The 19,498-nt window shown below is 44.5% G+C and overlaps 1 protein-coding gene across 1 annotated transcript in view; it reads left to right on the top strand.

Moving 5' to 3' along the window:
• Nucleotides 1–2,340: 2,340 nt before the first annotated feature.
• IGBP1 (immunoglobulin binding protein 1) overlaps nucleotides 2,341–19,498 on the top strand; it is a 30,390-nt gene continuing 13,232 nt past the window's right edge. The window contains 7 exon segments of the mRNA XM_036271546.1: nucleotides 2,341–2,406; nucleotides 2,408–2,447; nucleotides 2,450–2,651; nucleotides 3,026–3,319; nucleotides 13,576–13,771; nucleotides 15,744–15,823; nucleotides 16,458–16,570. Of these exon segments, the coding sequence (XP_036127439.1) occupies nucleotides 2,341–2,406; nucleotides 2,408–2,447; nucleotides 2,450–2,651; nucleotides 3,026–3,319; nucleotides 13,576–13,771; nucleotides 15,744–15,823; nucleotides 16,458–16,570 (991 nt within the window).

Here is a 19,498-nt window from a genome sequence, read left to right as displayed (position 1 = left end):
CAATTTCTGCATTTTTTTTTTCTCTTTGACAACAGTGAAGCTATGTCTTCATCCAAGCAAATGCACAGGAAATTTTCTTCAGTCTCACAATTACTGAGTTTCCAAGTCTCCTCCACAAGTACTATCACTCCATTATATTCCTGTCCAAGGCTGACCCTACAAGTTGTTTATTAGTCATGAGAGACACCAGAGAAATCAAATACTAGGTAATTTGCCAGAGCCTCCCTACCTCCTCAGCTTCCAAAGTGAGGGGTTGCAAGGGGAGGTTTATTAGAATGATCTGGGAAGCTTTTTCAACCTACACTTACTTCCCACTCTCCTCTTCCTCTTGCAAAGCATTGTTTTAGCTTAGGGCTTCATTCTGCCCCACAATAAAGGCCCTGTCCACCTTTTTAAATCCAGCTCAATTTAAGATTAATGGGGTAGCCCTGGCCGGTTTGGCTCAGTGGTTAGAGCATCGGCCTGCGGTCCAGAGAGACCCAGGTTCGGTTTCCGCTAAGGGCACGTACCTCGGTTGCAGTTTCTCCCCGGCCCTGGTTGGGTTGTGCGGGTGACAGCTACTCGATGTGTCCCTCACATCGATGTTTCTCTCTCTCTCTCTCTTCCTCTCTCTCCCTCCCACTCTATATGAACAAAAAATGGAAAAAAATGTCCTTGGGTGAGGATAAAAAAAAAAGATTGATGGGATAAAAACTATTGAATTTAGATCACATTGGCTTTGTCATAACTGGTTGGGAAAGTCACTCAACCGTTCTGGTGTCAGTTTTTTTCCTCTGATTTTTTTATTTTTTATTTTATTATTAGTATTATTTTTTATCCTCACCCTAGGACATTTTTCCATTTTTTGTTCAGATAGAGTGGGAGGGAAAGAGAGGGGGAGAGAGAAACATCGACGTGAAAGGGACACATCAAGTGGCTGCCTCCTGCATGACCCAACCAAGGCCGGGGACAAACTGCAACCAAGGTTCGTGCCCTTAGCGGAAACCGAACCTGGGTCTCTCTGGACCGCAGGCCGATGCTCTAACCGCTGAGCCAACCCAGCCAGGGCATTTTTCCTCTGATTTTTGAGGTCTCCTTCCAAATGTGAAATTTTATGACAGCTTATCATATCTAAGAAGCTTTCTAAATTCCTAGCATAGAAATGACTTGTCATTTCTTAGTTTTCCAACCGTCTATGCAATGTGATATATTCCCTAGTTATATACTGTCCCATATTGCCCTCTAGTTGTTTTTACATGAAAATTTTTTCTTCTCAACTATAGTTAGTTTAAAAGCTTATTTTCCAGGCCAGACAGGGTGCGTCCTACTTAACTTAAATCTCCTAGGAGATCTCAGGGTGTGTCCTAAGGTAAACAGTATATATTTATATTAATTTGTTCAAAGCAATGACATCCCACATTATATTTTTACATCAGCATTGTCCAGTAGAAATATAATGTAAGCCACATATGTGAGCCCAGTATGTAAATTTAAGTTCTCTAGTAGGCACATGAAAAAAGTGAAAAGATACGAATGAAATTAACTTTACTATATTTAACCCAATATATACAAAATAACAGCATTTCAACAATGTAGTCAGTGTAAAAATTGAGATGTCTTATATTATTTCATAATAATTTTTCAAACCCCGGTGTCTGTTTCATATTTACAGCACATCTCAATTCAAAATAGCCACAATGAAGTATACAATAGCCTCCTATGGCTAGTGCTTACGTATTGAACAGCAGAGTTCTGCATAATCGGGCTGCTTTCCAAGCCGATCACCTCTTTTACTATTCACATAATGACACTGAGCACTAAGTAAGTACCAGACACTGGGTTAGCCAAAGGGGTGCAAAAACTAATCAGACTCATTCTGGTAAGGGAGAGAGATTTGGAGATGCACAGAGCTGTGCTTGGCTTGAGGGACGAAGGGGTCAAGGAAAGTTTCCCAGAGGAAAACTTTTCAAAGGAAGCGTGTGTGGAGGAAGGAGGGTGACCAGGAGGTGAAGTGGGCGGGCGAGGGCTGGGTGGGAGGATCCCGGCGCTCCAGCTGGGGCTGGACGGAAGCCGGAGGGAGGCGCTACTTGCACTTCGCACTCATGCGCCCAGACTTGCGGCACAGCGGTTCGAGCCCAGGCTGGTGGAAGGTGCGCGCCGGGGCTCTCAGCCCTCGGAGCTTTCCCAGCCCCCAGTCGGGGACGAGGAGCAAGCCGGCAAACGTGCCGAGGGTTTGGCTTGGTGCTTGTGTTCCACCGAGGCCCCGGCTGAGAACGGCAGCCTGGTCCAACGAGTCCATGGAAACGGTTGCCAGGGCCGCCAAGCAGCTGCTCCCGGACGCTCTCCGGCGCTTCGCTGTCAATGGAGCGACTGGCCCAAGGTACCGCCCCTTCCGCTTTGCGCGGGTCTCTCAGCGCTCCGGACCGAGGTGGCCTTTAACCCCGGAAGTGATGTCTCCTGCGTCCCTCCCTCCTCAAGATGGCTGCCGCCGAAGAAGACGAGTTACCGCTGCCGCGGCTCCCTGAACTGTTCGACACCAGCCAACAGCTTCTGGATGAAGTGGAAGCAGCGGCTGAACCCATGGGCTCCCGGGCGATCCAGGAGAAGGTCTCGAAAGGGCTCCACGTCCTGAAGCAGGCTTCCCAAATGTTAACGCAGCTCGACTTGTTCAGGTACGGGGAGGGGGTCAGAGCCGACATCGTAGGCAAGAATGGTCGCCGAGGGCGGGGCCGTCGAGCGTGGGCGGGGGAGCCTAAGACTAGGGACCTTTCACGCCTGCCTCCCATTGTGATCACGTGTACATTGTTTACACTCCCCACCTCTCTTCCGACGAGTCACTATCCCGAGGCTCGGTTATTGGTAGGGGCTCTTGGCGGAGGTATTGGGTGTGAGCGCCCAGCCGCTTTGATTGAAGAAAACCGGCCGCTGTTCCCGGTGCCGCCTCCCTTTGCTTCACTCCCCCCTCAGCCCTCCCCTCCCCCAGGAAGCAAGGGCCACAGTATCAGTGCCCAGCCAGGCTTCACAGCCTCCTCTTTGCTTTTTCCAGCCGAAATGAAGATTTGGAAGAGATTGCTTCCACCGACCTGAAGTACCTGATGGTGCCAGCATTTCAGGGAGCCCTCGCCATGAAACAAGTCAACCCCAGCAAGCGCCTAGATCACTTACAGGAAGCTCGGGAACACTTTCTAGACTACTTAACTCAGTGCCAACTCTATCATGTGGCAGAGTTTGAGTTGCCCAAAATCAAGAACAACTCAGCTGAAAATAACACTGCTAGTTCCTCCATGGCCTATCCTAGCCTCGTTGCTATGGCAGCTCAAAGACAGGCTAAAATAGAAAGGTGGGTCAGTAGCTATAATTTGAAAACTGCCCAATGGCAAGTGCTGTTGGGGAGAGTGCATGTTTTGGGGGGTGGGGTGGACAATGGTGTATGCCAGTCTTTTTATTTTTATTGAGCATAGGCCCTGGTGTGAACAAACTACTGAGTTTTTTCAAGAACCCTCTACCTTTGTTTAGATGATCGTAACTAACCGTTAGACTCCTTATGGTTGCCAACCGCAGCAAGGTACTTTAGCAGAGTGGTTCCCAGTCTCTCCTACGTCACAACTTGGCAATATTTGTATGGTACAGTGGGGGCAGATATCTCTGGAGGTCACAATATCTTATAGCTGTAGTCTGTTTACATTTCATTGATTAAGAAGCTGTGTTCTAACAGTACCAGATCAGGTGTGCAACATCCCAAACTAATCTTAGTCCTGGTGCAGCTTCATTGTGTGACCTTGAACAAATTGCTTGCTCTCAGTTTAGTGTTTTTTTTTTAATCATTTAAGAAGTGCTCCCAATGTCTAGGAACTATGCTAGTCACCGGGCATACAAACTGAGTATTTGTGTTTCTGTGAGTATGGGTGGTGTCTGCCTTGCAGGAGCATGCAGTCTGGTGAGGAAAAGAGGGATAGAAACGGTATCAATATAAAATGATGTGGTAGGAAGATGTACAGGGTACTGTGAGAGCAGATGGGGGGGACCTAACCAAAGATGGAGCAGGAGAGAGGAGAAGGCTCCCTGGAAGAGGTGACTCCTGTGATGAGTTGTTTAAGGATGATTAGGAGTATTATCTATACTAGAGGAAGTGGTAAGAAGGGCATTCGGCAGCAGAAATAGCATTAGTAAGCTGCAGGGACATTAAAGAGCTGTGTTGGGGTGGGAATGTGTGGTTGATAGCTATAAGCAATTAAGTGATGTTAGAATACAAAAGGGGTAGTGGAGGGGGACAAAGAATGATGCTGAGGAATGTTGTAGCATTCAGACCTAGCTTGGGGTATGAGGAAAGTAAGGGAACAACCTCACTGCTAAGAATGTGGGGAAGGGGTTTGAATCCCAGTTCCACCATTCAGTCGTTCCAACTTTGGGCATGTGGCTTAATCTCTCGGTGCCTTAATTTTCCCAGCTGGAAAATTGGATAACAGGCCCTTTCTCATACTTAAAAAACACTTAGCAAGGTGCCTGATGCAGTAAGCATTCGACGTCAGCTGTTGTTATATCTTTGCAGTGAGTACAGGTTATGGAGTCAGAGACCTGGGTTTGAGACCCTGCTTTACATATAAGCCTTTGGACTTTGGGTAACTATCTGAGCCTCAGGTTTCCTCATACGTGAAATCTAAGTAATAGTGATACCTATCTCAGAGGGTTCCGTCGCATAAATAAGATGAAGCACATAACACTGCTAGCACCATATCTGGCTCATGGTAAATATTCTGTGAATGTTACTTACAGGTAGTCCATGTTAAAGAACTTAGACTTGGTTGGTTATTGGGATCCACTGGATTTTTTTTTTAAAGAGTAGCATGGCCGTATTCACATACTCTGGTAGCAGTTAGGAAGGCAGTGCAGTGGCAGAAGGGATGGGAGGTATATTTAGGAGGATTAAACGTGCAGAAAACCTGATGATCAATTTGTTGAGGGAGGTGGGGTAGAAGGAAGCAGCAAGAAAGATGTCCATGTTCTTAACATAGGGTAGATGGCTGTGGAACTCATTAAGATGGGGAATAGAGGAGGAAGAATACACCAGGGGATAGGGAGAGTGAATTTGGTATTGAGGCATGTTGCATTTAAGATGCTTAGGAGAGCCCGGCCGGTGTGACTCAGTTGTTGAGCGTCAACCCATGCACCAAGAGGTCACTGGTTCGATTCCTGGTTAGGACACATCCCCAGGTTGTGGGACCAGTCCCCAGTCAGGGGGCATGCAGGAGGCAGCCAGTCAGTGTTCTCTCTCATCGATGTTTCTCTCCCTCCCTCTCCCTCTCTCTAAAATCAATAAAGAAAAAAACAAAACAAAAACTGAGATGCCTAGGAGACCTCCAAGTAGAGGTATCTGTTATGAAACTCAGGAGAGACCAGATCTAAAAAGCTGAAAATTGATTCATTCATTTGACAAATATCGATTCAGCCTTTTCTGTGTGCCAAGAACTGTTCTAGGTATGGAGAACCAGACAAAGTCTGTGCCCTCGTAGAGCTTTTATTTTGGTGAGACAGACAGTAAGCTACTAATAATTAATTTCAGGTGATGAGGGCAATAAAGAGAAATAAAGTATTGCTAGGGGCTAGTGAGAAAGAATGATTTTTGAGGAAATGGGATAAACTTAGAGGAAGTGGAATTCAACATCATGTCCTTTATAAGAAGGTGAGGGCAGCTCACTGGCATAATATGTAGTTTAAACAATGAGTTTGGTATTCAAAGAATTATAATATAACAACATATGCCATAGAGTAACAAACAGCATGTGGTGGAGAAAGACCAAGGAGTGCTCACATCTGGTTGGAGGGATGGGAAAGATTTCAGAAGGTAACAGCATTTGAGATGAGCCTCAAAGGATGGTTAAAAATAGAGATTACAGATTTTCCTGAAAGTAAAAATAATACTCATTGTAGAAGGTTGAAAAAGCAGAAGACTATTTTTAAATTAAAACAATCTTTAATTCTAGCACTCAGAGATGATCTTTGTATTTTGTTTGTTTTTGGTTTATTTATTTTTTTGGTTAAGCCTCACCTGAGGATATTTTTTCCATTGATTTTTAGAGAGAGTGGAAGGTGGGGAGAGAGACACATCTATTGGTTGCCTCCTGCATGCACCCTGACCAGGGCTAGGATCTAACCTGCAATCAAGGTACATGCTCTTGACTGGGAATCGAACCCCTAGCCCTTTGGTGTGTGGGCTGGTGCTCTAACCACGGAGCCACAGTGGCCAGGGCAGAGATGATCTTTGTTAACTTTCTGATGTATTTCCTTCCAGATGTGTAGTTATTTTAGTTAATAAATTTGGGATAATATTGTAAATATAGGGGTGGGTTTTTTCCATCTTTTTTAAACTATATTGTGAGCATTTCTGTGTGTTTTTTGAAACCAGGGTATTTAATGGTTGCATAATATGTCATCCCAGTTTACCATAAGTATTTAAACTAATCTTTTATTGTCAAGTACTTAGACTATTTACAGTTTGGGGTTTTGTTTGTTTTTGCTATTCTAAGGAATGTGAAGAACAAACACCTTTAACTACATTTGTCACTGTTTCCTTAGGATAGATTTTTAGGACCAGTGACTAGATCAAAGGTTTTAAACATTTTAAGAGTCTTGATGGTAACAACACATTGCTTTCCACGAGAACAAATTTCAGAGTGTGTCCTACCACACTGGTCTTGGATGTTAAAACTTAGAAGATCCAATCAGGCAAACAAAAGTATCTTATTGTTTTGATTTACATTTCTCTCTCTAGAAAGCTTGATCTTTGAACATTTTCTAGACATGCCTCACAGACGAGAACATTATCTTTTTGCTAATGGCGCCCACACTTGTATCACTAGCCAGACCTCTGCTGACCGTCAGACTCATTCTTCCAAAAGCCTACATCAGCGATTTGCACCCTTTTTTCATCTCGTGGCATGCATAAACTAATTAGTAAAATTCTGCAGTACATCAAAAAAATCTATTTTTTGTGCTGGCTGGTTTGGCTCGGCGGTTGGAGCATCGGCCCGCAGACCAGAGAGGCCCGGGTTCAGTTCCCGCTAAGGGCGCGTGCCTTGGTTAGGTTTGTCCTCAGCCCCAGTTGGGGTCGTGTGGGTGGCGGCCACTTGATGTGTCTCGTGTCGATGTTTCTCTCTCTCTCCCTCCCGCTCTATCTGAAGATAAAATGTAGAAAAAATGTCCTCTGGTGAGGATTTAAAAAAAAAAAATCTAGCCCTGGCCAGTTTGGCTCAGCGGTTAGAGCGTTGGCCTGCGGTCTGGAGAGACCCGGGTTCGGTTCCCGCTAAGGGCACGTACTTCGGTTGCAGTTTGTCCCCGGCCCTGGTTGGTCGTGCGGGTGGCAGCCACTCGATGTGTCCCTTCACGTCGATGTTTCTGTCTGTCTCTCCCTTCCTCTCTCTCCCTCCCACTCTATCTGTACAAAAAATGGAAAAATATCCTCGGGTGAGGATAAAAAAAAAATCTATTTTTTGCCCATCTGACCAAAAAAAAAAAGTCTAATTTTGATTTGCTCATACTGGAAAGCTATTGTTGTGTTGCCTGTTGTCACTTTTTTTTTTTTTTTTTTTTTTTGTGGTACATGCTCCTAGCAAGAACTGAACCCGGGACTCTGGTCCGCAGGCCGATGCTCAACTGCTGAGCCAAACTGGCCAGGGCTGTTGTCAGTGTTTTATTTGACAGTCTAAGCCTAGGAAAAGAGGTCAGTGCCCCTGACTAAATAGTCAGGTATTGCATGGTTTAAACATTCTTGTGGCACGCCATTTGAAAATCCCTGCCATACGCGATGTTTCAGACATCTCAAACTTAACACACCCTAAATCGAACCCTTGGCTTTTTAACCCACAAGTATCCCCCCAGCACCCAAGACTTCACCATCTTAGTGGGTTTGTCACCATTCACTAGGTGTTTAAGCCAGAAAGCTAGAAGTTAGCCTCAGTTTCTCTCATCTGAATGTCCACATCCCAGCATCAGCAAGGCCTGCCAACTCTAGCTACGAATGTATCTTATGTCCTCCTGTCTCTCTCCATCTCCATTATCACACTTAGTCTAGGCCACCAGCATCTCTCATCTGAAAGAGCCAAGCCACTGACTTCAAGGCCCTGCATGATCTGGCGCCTGCCTCTCTCCATTCTCATCGTATATCCCACTCCCTCTGCTCCTTAGACTCCAGCCACAGTGACCTTTCCGTTCTTTGAACAGGCCTGGCTCCTCCCTTCTGCAGAGTGTCGGTGTATGTTGTCTTTGCACGGAATGCCCTTCATTGATCTGCTTTTCTCCCCTGCTAAAACGTATATTCCATGAGGTCAGGAGCCATTTCTCTCTTGTGTGCTGCTGTATGCCTCACACGGGGCCTGGCATATAGAAGGTGCTCAGGAAATATTTATTGTTGACAAGCAGGATGAACGACATGAGCCAAAGCCCGAGGCAGTTTGAGGTATGTGCAGGGAATGGAGAGTAGTCTGGTTGGCAGAAGCTCAGAGGTCTGCATGAGCAGTGATGTGTATAGAATATTGAAAGGAAAGAGAGAGGCAGAAAGAAAACTTACATGTTACAGTAGTACTTCAGTTGGGAGGAAGTAACAAATGAAGTTAGAGCTGTCAGAGACATTACTTTTACAAGAAGAATTTCTATGAATAGAACAGTAATTGTTCAGATTCGTATTTACTTTTGGCAAGTCCCTCCCCTGCCCCACGACTTTACATACTGGGACCATCCTATATAACACACCTCTCTCAAAACCTGTTTCTCTATGTGTCTCCTCTACTCCAATTCCCATCTTGAGGAGTAAGTGTAAGTCTGGTTGACCAGCTGCACTTCCTTTCTTTTGAAAGAAATAGAAGAGTAGAAGCTACATAAGCAATGAGTCTAATTCTAGATATACTGAATTTAGTTCCTAAAGTGACAACTGGATAGCCGTCTCCAGAGACAGATGGGAACTAAAACTTGGGAGACGGTTTTGTGACGAGTGCTAAAAATTCAGGCGTCTTGGTGGGTTTGTATATTTGGCCAAGGAATAATACGTAGAGAGAAAAATGCCAAGGATAAAACCTTGGGCGCCAGTTAAGGGAGAAAGAAAAAGCAACCAGAGGTAAGAGGCTCAACAAGGTACAGATAGAAGTACTTGTAGAAGCCTGGGGAAGAGAGCAAACATCTTGTCCTCCTTGAAGCTTCTCCCTACCTATCGCGCCTCCCCCCCGCCATACTGTAGCACTTATTTGTAATACTTATAATAACTGTGTGTTATTCTCTAGACTTGAAATTGCTAAAGCTCAGAGACCACGACTAACTGCATCTTTAGTATCCCAGTTGTATTGCTGTGTTTCTGGTGCCCAACCCAGTAATTGGTTTAGAGTAGGTGCTAGAGGTGTCTTTAGGAGGGACAGATAGAGTGGCCATCAGAAAGATGGCAGCAGTATGATATAGCGGAAAAAACCTGGACTTCGGAGTCAGACAGACCTGGGGTGACCAATCCAATTTCTACCACTTAATTGGTGGGACATTATCCAGCCCCTCCTAGACTCAATGTTCTTGTCAGCTAACAATGTTTGTATTATATTGCTGCTTACAATGGCTTTCGTGTGTTGTTCCAATTCATCCTCTTAACCCCAGGAAGCAAATAGTATCCCCATTTGAGAGAAGGAAATTGGCTCTGAGAATTGACTTGTCCAAGTAACATAGCTAGTAAGTACAGGCTAGGATTTAAATTCAGGTCTTCAAATTCCCAGCTCAGTGCCATTTCCACTACAGCATAGACAAAAGATGGGATGTGGTTGGGGGAGGTGTTTCTAGGGTAGGGGAAAGGCACCAGTAGAGTGAAAATTGTAACAGCTGCTGACAGGGAGGATAATTGATGGAGTGAGGCCTGGAAGAATGTGGGTGGGGACAGGATTCATAGCAAAAGTGGAATGGTAAAGAGACAGCCTTGGCTCCTGAAGACACCACCAGCCCCTTACGGACAAGAGGAAAGGTGACACTACAAAGATTTGAAGGTAAAGAGGGAAGTTGAATTCTACCTCCGCTGGCCATCTGGTGTGGTGGTGGCGTGGGATCCACGAAAGATGAACAAAAGGAGAGCTGAGTAAGAGTGACCACTCAGCAAAGTTTGATCATGTGGATTTGTAGTTGGCTCCTTTGCAGTTGTGATTTGTCAGCTCTCCTCAGCAGCTTGGAAACTGGAAAAGGGAACGGTTAAAGTTGTCCAGAGTCAGAAGGGTGACAGGCACTGGGGTTCCTGGGTGATAAGGGAGTGCTTGCATGGAGTGGCTCACTGTGGGAAATAGAGAACGGGATGGCGGTCTAGGACAGGGTTTTCAGTCTGTGCCTTGGAACCCTGACATTCTGTTGTAGTGCCTGATGAGGAGGATGTTGGCAACCATCTGAACCAAGGTGGATTTTTCTGTGTGTTACTTACTGGAGTTCAAATACACTCTCATAGAAGAAAGGGTTCTTTAGCTAAGACAAAAACCTTTTAAAAACACTGGCCGAGCTCTGGTCGGTTCGGCTCAGTGGTTAGAGCGTGGGCTCGCGGACCACAGAGTCCCAGGTTCGGTTCCCGCTTAGGGCACGTACCTCAGTTGCAGTTTGTCCCTGGCCCCAGTTGGGGTCATGTGGGTGGCAACCAATCGATGTGTTTCTCTCACATTGATGTTTCTGTCTGTTTTTCTTCCCTCCTATCCCCCTCCCGCTCTGTCTGAAGATAAATGCAAAAATGTCTTCGGGTGAAGATAAAAAAAAAAACAACAACACTGGCTGAAAAGAACAGGAGTTGAGGACTAGAAGGCCCAGGGATGACAAGGGGCAGTCATAGGAGCAGGGAAATAGAGGAGAGCAGAGCAGTGAGATGGCACGTGTGCGTGATCTGAGGCAGTCGGGACAGGAGCACCAGAACCATCTTCAGAGGACCATGGGGTTTTGTATATTCTAAGGCCCTCGTACTTTTTTTTTCCTGAAGTAGATACACCCAGGAAAGAGGGTGGCAGTAGGAGGGGTACCGGAGGTAAATGTTCCCAAGTGCTAACTGTTAATAACATTCATGAACTAGGAATTGACCTTTGTCATGTTTTCCTCACAAGGCTGACTGTGATGATGCTGTGACAGTTAGTTGTAACATTACAAAGTGCCCACTTAAGTAAATGGAGCAGAAGAGCTTACAAGTTTTTATAATAAAGAATCTTTCCAGAGCAGTGGTTCTTGACTTGTCATGGGTCAAGGTCCTCATTGATAATTTGGTTTAAAACTACAAAACCTCTTGCTGGGAAAAAGAAAAATGCGTATCTGTAGGATTCTACATAAAATTTTAGGGAGTTCAAGGACCACTGCACCCAAAAAAACCCTCTGTCCAGGTTAAGAACTGCAGATTTGGGCTTTCTAACATGGACATGTCGGGATACTTCTCTTGGATACTGTGGAGTTTTTCCTTGACTCCTCTCTGTCCCTCAAGCCCTTACACTCAATACGTCAGCAAGTCCTGTTTGATATTTGAAATACATCCATATCTCACTGCCTCCCCGTTGCACGGCACTGTCTTCCACCGGGACTGTGGCCACGCCCTCTTCATTGATTTCTCTGCTACCACCCTTGCCGCCCAGCTCCCATAGTCTAGAGTCCACACACACAGCCGGAATGGTCCACGTGAAAGTTTCCATGTCACTATCCCTTGTCATGTATTCTATCCAGAAGCCTCCAGTGGCTTTTCGTCTCACTCAGAATGTCATGGCACTTGATATATTGGGTCTTATTCCCTACTGGGTTCTACACTTTATGGGCCTGACTGTCCGCCCTCATTTCCTGCCATTCTTCACTTCACGCCAGCCGCACGGGCCTACTGCTGTTTCTCAGACACGTTAGGCTAGGCACTCTTCCACCCCGGAACTTTGGATTTGCTTCTCCCCCTTAGAACAAACACCCTTCCAGAAAGAACCAAAGTTTTGCCTTTTGGGGATATTGATTTTAAGCGGTTTATTAAGCAAGGCTCAGAAAGAACCTTTGATCCCCCTGCCCGGCCTTTCCTGTCCGAGAGATTCAGACAGAGAAACCTGCTTCATGACGGGGATGCTAGGATGTAGCCTCAGCCCTGTTTGAATTGTGGGGTAAACCAGAGGGCTTCAGGCAGGCACCTGTTAGCTAGATACCCGTGTCCCATTGTCTCTGAGTCACCAAGCAAGGCTTTCCCCCGCCATGCATGTTCCCAGCATGTTCTGCCTGCCTCAACTACCTGTAAATTGCCCGTTCTCAATGCTGAAGTCTCATACCCCATCCCCCCTCCTTTCTCCTTTGTCCAAAAATGTCATATATACCCAATGTTGCCTATCTTTGATTTTTTAGTTTTTTTATTTTTATTGTTAAGAGTATTACAGATGTCACCCCTTTTTCCCCCATTGCCCCCCTCCACCCAGTTCCTGCCCTGCCCGAGGCCTTCACCACTCTGTTGTCTGTGTCCCTGGGCTATGCATACACACATGGAAGTTACTTAATTAATCGCTTCCTGACCCCCTTCCCTCTTCCCTCTGAGGTTTGTCAGTCTGTTCCCTACTTCCATGTCTCTCTATTTTGTTCGTCAGCTTATTTTGTTCACTGTATTCCACAAGTAAGTGAGATCATGTGATACCTGTCTTTCCCTGACTATTTTGCTTATGTGAGTTTCCCATGTACATGTATTAAAATTTGATTTTCTCCTTCAAAAAACAAAACCAAAACACCCTTCCAGATATTGTCATGGCTCACTTCTGTATTTCTTTAACATCTTTGCTCGAATGTCACTTCTTCAGAGAGGCCTCTCCTGATCACCTCGTATATAACGGCACCCTTCCTTTCGCACCATCCGTCTCTCCCCTTTACCTTGCTCGTCGTTCTTCATAGCACTTACTGCACCTGACTCCCCATCTGTTTCTCTCTGTCTGTCTTCTCCCACTAGAATGAAGGCTTCAGGAGAGCAAGGACTTTCTTGCGTACACAGCTGTGCCTCCTGCACTGAGCACAGTGTCTGTCATACAATAGGTACTCAGTAAATATTTGTCGAATGATCGATGAGATACTAGAACACATACTGAAAAAGGGAGGCAGGGTGGTTATGAGACTTTATATTAGATGCGTCAGAAGAGCTGGGAATGTTTTGCCCAGGGGAAGAGAAAAGGTGATCATTTTTAGGATGTTTCACAAGAAATTGCTACATCAGTGGCAGGCAAATGACCCCGAAGATTAGATGAATCTTTGAACCTGTAAATCCCAAATGGACATTGTGTGGTACTAAGCACCCAACCTAGTAAAGGTTGGTATCAAATTACTAAGGCACTCTACCTCTAAAGGTGATGGGAGGAGTTGCTCAGATCAGGTTCCCGCTCCACTTTTCTGGCTTCAGATGTATTTTCCAGCCCCTGCTGATCCCTTCCTTGCCTTGAGGTCTTGAGAAAACTGCCTTGGTGGCAAGTGCTAAGTCTAGAATCTATACTTTTGCCAAAGTGGAAATTGGGGGTGCTGACTGCCTGGTCACTTGCAAAGGTAAAATCTTACTGTGGCCTTTTTTTTAAAGGAATCTCTCTGTATTTTTAAGTTCATGGGTAATGCTTTTCCGTGGAACAGATACAAGCAGAGGAAGGAGATGGAGGATAGGTTGTCTGAAATGAAATCTGCTGTGGAAGGTGGTGAGGCCGATGATGAGCGTGTTCGTGAGTATTACCTCCTTCGCCTTCGAAGGTGGATTTGTATCAGCTTAGAAGAGGTTGACAGCATTGACCAGGAGATGAGCATCCTGAGAGGAAAAGACTCTTCAAAAGAGGTAAGTCTGGTCACTACCTGTATAGCTCAGAAAGCTGCTGTCAGAGATGTGCATTTCTATGGGACAAGGATCAAACGAAAATCCTTTTAAGTCTCCATAAAATCATTGTCTTACTGAGATCAGTGGAAGAAGGCTGAAGGTTCACGAGAGTGGCTTTCTCTCTGGTTTACAGTAGCACGCCCCAGTGCCTTCTAACCTGTGCCACACTTTAGTCCTTTATAATTTTGTGCCATGTCACGGGGAAGGGAGACTTCCCTGTAGTAAAGTAAAATCCGCTTGACTATGATAAAGGGGAAGGAACAGGATGGAGGTGGCGAAGAAGAGCAGAACTAGAGAGAGAAAAGAGTAGAAATAAGATGGTAAAATGAAAGATATTTAAGACTTCAGAGAAAGCCCCTCCTAATTTGATTTGTGCTAATTAGCCCAAGAGCTTTGGCCTCAGGGTAACATCAGCCTAGTTCCTGAGGTTCCAGGGTCAAAGATGAACTATCAGTATTCTGAGGCCATAAAGCCTTGGGCATACTAGAGTGGTTTTTAAACAGTATGAGGCTGGACTCTTCTGGGTCCTCTCCTGCCCACTTCTTTGCTGTTGTTTTTCCTCTTTCATGCTGTCTCATTTGGTATTGAAATTGGCTTTAGGAGTAATGGAGCTCGAACCAAGTGAACCACCTTTTCTTTGACCAGACTTTGTTTCATTTTGTGTCTGGACAGCCAGGGTTCCTTAAAACATTCCTATACACCTTTACAGTAAAACTTCCATTCCCCAATGTCTCCCATCTCAAACAGTTCTCCACCAAATTGTTGACAGAAAAAATCTCTTGGTCATTGAACAAAACTTCGGTTCTTGACCTGACAACCCTTTCATGCTGATACATCAGCATGACAAAAAGCATCTCTCAGGCCACAAACAAAAGAGAGAATGCCAGTCAGTTTACCACTAAGCCTCACCTTGTTAACGTCTCAGGAAATTGTGCTGTGAAGATCGTTTTGTTTTGTTGCTGGCAAAATGGACCATTAGCACAATTTTAAAACAGAAGTCATCAAGAGTGCCAGTGTTGCTAAGGGTGTGGAAGAAACATTGGTCACAGGCAATTGAAGAGGTAGAAAAACTTGCTGATGTGGATACAGGAAGAGCAGTTAGCAGGTGACAGCAATTTGGAGGGAGTGACATGTGAAAAAGCGAAGGTGCTGCTTGCTGACCTGAAAGACGCCCCTGGACGCAGTGCTGACGGATTCGGTGAAGGCTCGTGGGGGGGGGGGGTCCCTGAATTTAAGAAGTGTTGGTTTATACATTAAACAGTACATTAGACATGTTGAAAGAGGGAATCATTTGGGGGTCTGGAACAGATTAATTCAATTTACATTATTTCTTTTTTTAAAAATTCAATTTACATTATTTGTAATGGGGAAAAGGGATTCGGTTTTCAAACAAATTCCTTCTTGAACAGCCTTCCAGAACAGATTAAGTTCGAGAACCACAGTTCTACTATATGTGAAAACTACTAACCCATTCTTTCTCCCTTGCATTTAGGGACATCCACTTCTAAAGTACCCTAGGGGGTTCTTAGCAGTTAATAGCGTAATTACAGGGTCATAATTGAACATTAGCACTGAAGGCCAGGCTGAGGAAAGGGGCCTAACATTTAGCTCCAGGCATTTAGATGGATTGTGGAGAACCTTTGGCATCTCCTTTGGAGGGAAAGCATTTTAAAACCAAGTAATTTTTTTTTTCTTATGATGAGATTACTCCTGGGAGAGCTTTCTCTTTCTTTTCAGCAGGGTACTCAGGTGTCCTTAGGAAAGCTAAGCAATCTCCATTGTTAGTATTGTGCTGCTATATCTCAGAAACTGATATGTACGGAGTAACTGAATTTTGAATCCAGGGCTCTTTCAGCACCCAAACACCTAAGAGTCCTGCATAGTGTGGTGGGCAAAAGGCAAACACATTTCTGATAGTTCATTTCCTTTTTAGGCATCAACTTCTCGCTCATCTCATCAGACCAGGCCTCCAATGAAACCCTTCATTCTCACTCGGGATGCGGCCCAAGCCAAGTAGGTGGTACTAAAAAGTGGGTTGCCTTTGCAAACCCCTTGCTTATGTGGTTCATTTGCAGTGCATGGTAACAGACAAACTGGCATTGTTAAAAGGTCATGGCTTTGCCTGGGAGGCTGTTCTTTCACCAAAGGGATGCTATCTCTTCTAATAATCTCTCTGTCTTTAGCAGACATTGTCCTCACAGACCTGGGCTTTAAAAGAGGCTCCAAAGAAAGCCAATAAAAATAATCAGTTAGTTAGTTAATTAAAAACAGAAAGAAGAAAGGAATGAAATAGAGAATTGTCCACTTTAAAATTGCTTCCCATTATTGCCTCCAGTTCTCAAAAGGACATGTTTGCCTATCTGGGTTCTTGAGATGGTTTTCCAAGGGTGTCAGGAGAGTCCCCTTTCTCTGTGTACCTTTTAGACCCCCAAACTGTAAACACCCTTTTCACAGTGTCATCACTAGTCTGGGAGGCATTGGCCTCTGGGATTGCTTATTGGGAGATGATCCTGGGCTATGTATCTTCTCATGAAAGCTGGTTAGGGGAGGGAGGATAACAGTTCCACAGGCTTTGTCGCTAAAGAGAAGAGCCCTTTTTAAGGTACTATTTATGTTTAGTTTTCTAAATACACTGTGATTCTTGCAGAGTATTTGGAGCTGGTTATCCAAGTCTGGCATCTATGACAGTGAATGACTGGTATGAACAACATCGGAAGATGGGAGCTTTACCGGATCAGGGAATAGCCAAGACACCATCAGGTATGAAGGGCTGGGAGGAAAGTATTTACACTATAGTCCCTTACTCCCCAGGGGTTCAATGCTGACCAAGTATTGCTGTCCTTTAGGAGCAGAAGTAATCTGGACAAAGATTCTGAGGAACAGAAAGACTCTGGGCAGTATTTTCTTTCATTTATTAGTGAAATAAATAGCAGATCATTCTGGCAGGGTAAGGGCAGTGGAGAGGTGTACTGTTTTAACCTCTCCAAATATTATGGCATAAAAACAGACTGAGCAGCCCGGCTGGTGTGGTTCAGTTGGTTGAGCTTTAACCTTGTGTGCCAAGAGGTTGCCGGTTCGATTCCCAGTCAGGGTACATGCCCGGGTTGTGGGCTCCATCCTCAGACAGCTGATGGGTGTTTTTCTCTCATTGATGTTTCTTTATTCCTCTCCCTTCCTCTCTAAAAATCAATAAAAACATATTAAAGCAAATAATAATAATAATAATAAAAACAGGCTGAGCAACTAGATAACAAAACCAAAAATCCACAGATAACAGTTCCACTTCTGGTATTGGCAGAGCAGGTTGCGTTAGGTGAACACCTCTTACAGTTAACAATTACAAACTGGAAAAACTATTTTTAAAAAACCTGAAGGCATCCCTGGCCGGTTTGGCTCAGTGGTTGGAGCGTTGGCCTGTGGTCCAGAGAGACCCAGGTTCCGTTCCTGCTGGGGGCGCATACCTCGGTTGCAGTTTGTCCCCGGCCCTGGTTGGTCGGGTGGCAGCCACTTGATGTGTCCCTTTCATGTCGATGTTTCTCTCTCTCTCTCTCTCTCTCTCTCTCTCTCTCTCTCTCTCTCTCTCTCTCTCCCCCCATCCCTCTCTTCCTCTCTCTCCCTCCCACTCTATCTGAACAAAAAATGGAAAAATGTCCTCGGGTGAGGATTAAAAAAAAAACCTGAAGGCACTGGAGAGTGACCAAAAGCAGACATACAGTGGAGGTCAGTCAACATTTATAAGAAAGGAGTGGTATCTGGAACTTCCTGAGGGCAAGGATTTGGACTTACTGTATTCTTGGTGCCCAACTTGGTAATTAGATCCTAGTAGATACCTGGAGGTGTCTTTGGGAGGGGAAAGTGGAGAAGAGTGGTCATTAGAAAGATGGAAGCAACATGGTATTAGCAGAAAAAGCCCAGGCAGCTGGGGTAACCAATTACTCCTACCACGTGATAGGACATCGTCTAGCCCCTCTGAGCCTCAGGTTCCATAGCTCATGTATTATCTCATTTGCTCTTAATAACCCCGTGAAGCAGACATTATTAACCCCATTTTAGTATGAAGAAATGGTGTCTGAGAACTGACTTATGCAAAGTCAACATAGCTAAAAAGTGGCTAGGCTAGAATCTTAATTCAGGCCTTAATATGCCATGTTCCACTGCATTTTCAAATGTAGCACAGAGGAAAGAAGAGTGGTCATTTGAAAGGCTTTTCTGTTGTTTTGTTTTTTTTTTTAACATTGTATTTTTAAAAATATTTATTTGTTTATTTTATTTTTGTTACAGATGTTTCTCCTTTTTTACCACATTGACACCCTGCTCCCCATTTCCCCCACCCCGTCCCCAGCTTTGTTGTCCATGTGCATTGGTTATGCATACATGCATATAAGTTCTGTGGTTTATCTCTTCCCTTCCCCCACCACCCCCTCTTCTGATTGTCAGTCTGTACCCTACTTCCACGTCTCTGGGTCTACCCTATTCCTCAGACTGTTGTGATCATTATATTCCACAAATAAGTGACATCATGTGGTATTTGTCTTTTTCTGCTTGGCTTGTTTTGCTTAGAATAATGTTTTCCAGGTACCTCCATGTCGTCTCAAAGGATAAGAGATCTTTCTTTCTTACAGCTGCATAGTACGCCACTGTGTATATGTAACACAGCTTTTTCATCCATTCTTAGCTATCCAATAGCTAAGATCTGGAAACAGCCCAAGTAAATAGAGCTGCTATGAACATGGGGGTACATATATTCTTTCTGATTGGTGTTTCAGGCTTCTTAGGGTATATTCCTAGAAGTGGGATCACTGGGTCAAATGGAAGTTCAATTTTTAATTTTTTGAGGTAACAACATAGTGTTTTCCATAGTGGCTGCACCAGTCTGCATTCCCACCAGCAGTGTACTAGAGTCCCCTTTTCTCCACACCCTCACCAACATTTGTTTGATGATTTGTTGATGGCGGCCATTCTGACAGGTGTGAGGTGATATCTCATTGTTGTTTTAATTTGCATCTCTCTGATGATTAGTGATGTTGAGCATTTCTTCATATTGTCTCTTGGCCATCTGTATGTCCTGTTTGGAGAGGTGTCTATTCAGCTCCTCTGCCCATTTTTTAATTGGGTTCTTTGTCTTCCTTTTGTTGAGTTGTATGAGTACTCTATATATTTTGGAAATTAACCCCTTATCTGAGGTATCATTGGCAATTATGCTCTCCCATACAGTGGGTTGCCTTTCCATTTTGATGGTTGTTTCTTTTGCTGTGCAGAAGCTTTTTACTTTCATATAGTCCCATGTGCTCATTTTTTCCTTTGTTTATGTTGCCATCGATTTCTTGACGTTAATTTTGTATCCTGCTACTTTGCCAAATTCATTTATTAAGTCTAGTAGATTTTTGATGGAGTCTTTAGGGTTTTCTATGTATAACATCATGTCATGTGCAAATAATGACAGTTTCACTTCCTCCTTTCCAATTTGGATCCCTTTTATTTTTTCTTCCTAATTGCTGTGGCTAAGACCTCCAGTACTATGTTAAATAAGAGTAGTGAAAGTGGGCATCCCTGTCTTGTTCCTTTTCTTAAGGGAAATGCTTTTAGTTTTTGCCCATTGAGTATGATGTCGGCTGTAGGTCTTTCATATATGGCTTTTATAATGTCGAAATATGACCCCTCTATTCCCACATTGCTGAGCGTTTTTAT

The sequence above is a fragment of the Molossus molossus genome, unplaced genomic scaffold (genome assembly GCF_014108415.1).
Source record: "Molossus molossus isolate mMolMol1 unplaced genomic scaffold, mMolMol1.p scaffold_m16_p_2, whole genome shotgun sequence".
Taxonomy (NCBI): domain Eukaryota; kingdom Metazoa; phylum Chordata; class Mammalia; order Chiroptera; family Molossidae; genus Molossus; species Molossus molossus.
Note: the sequence above shows the minus strand (reverse complement) of the source record. Positions and strands in the feature narration are given on the sequence as shown.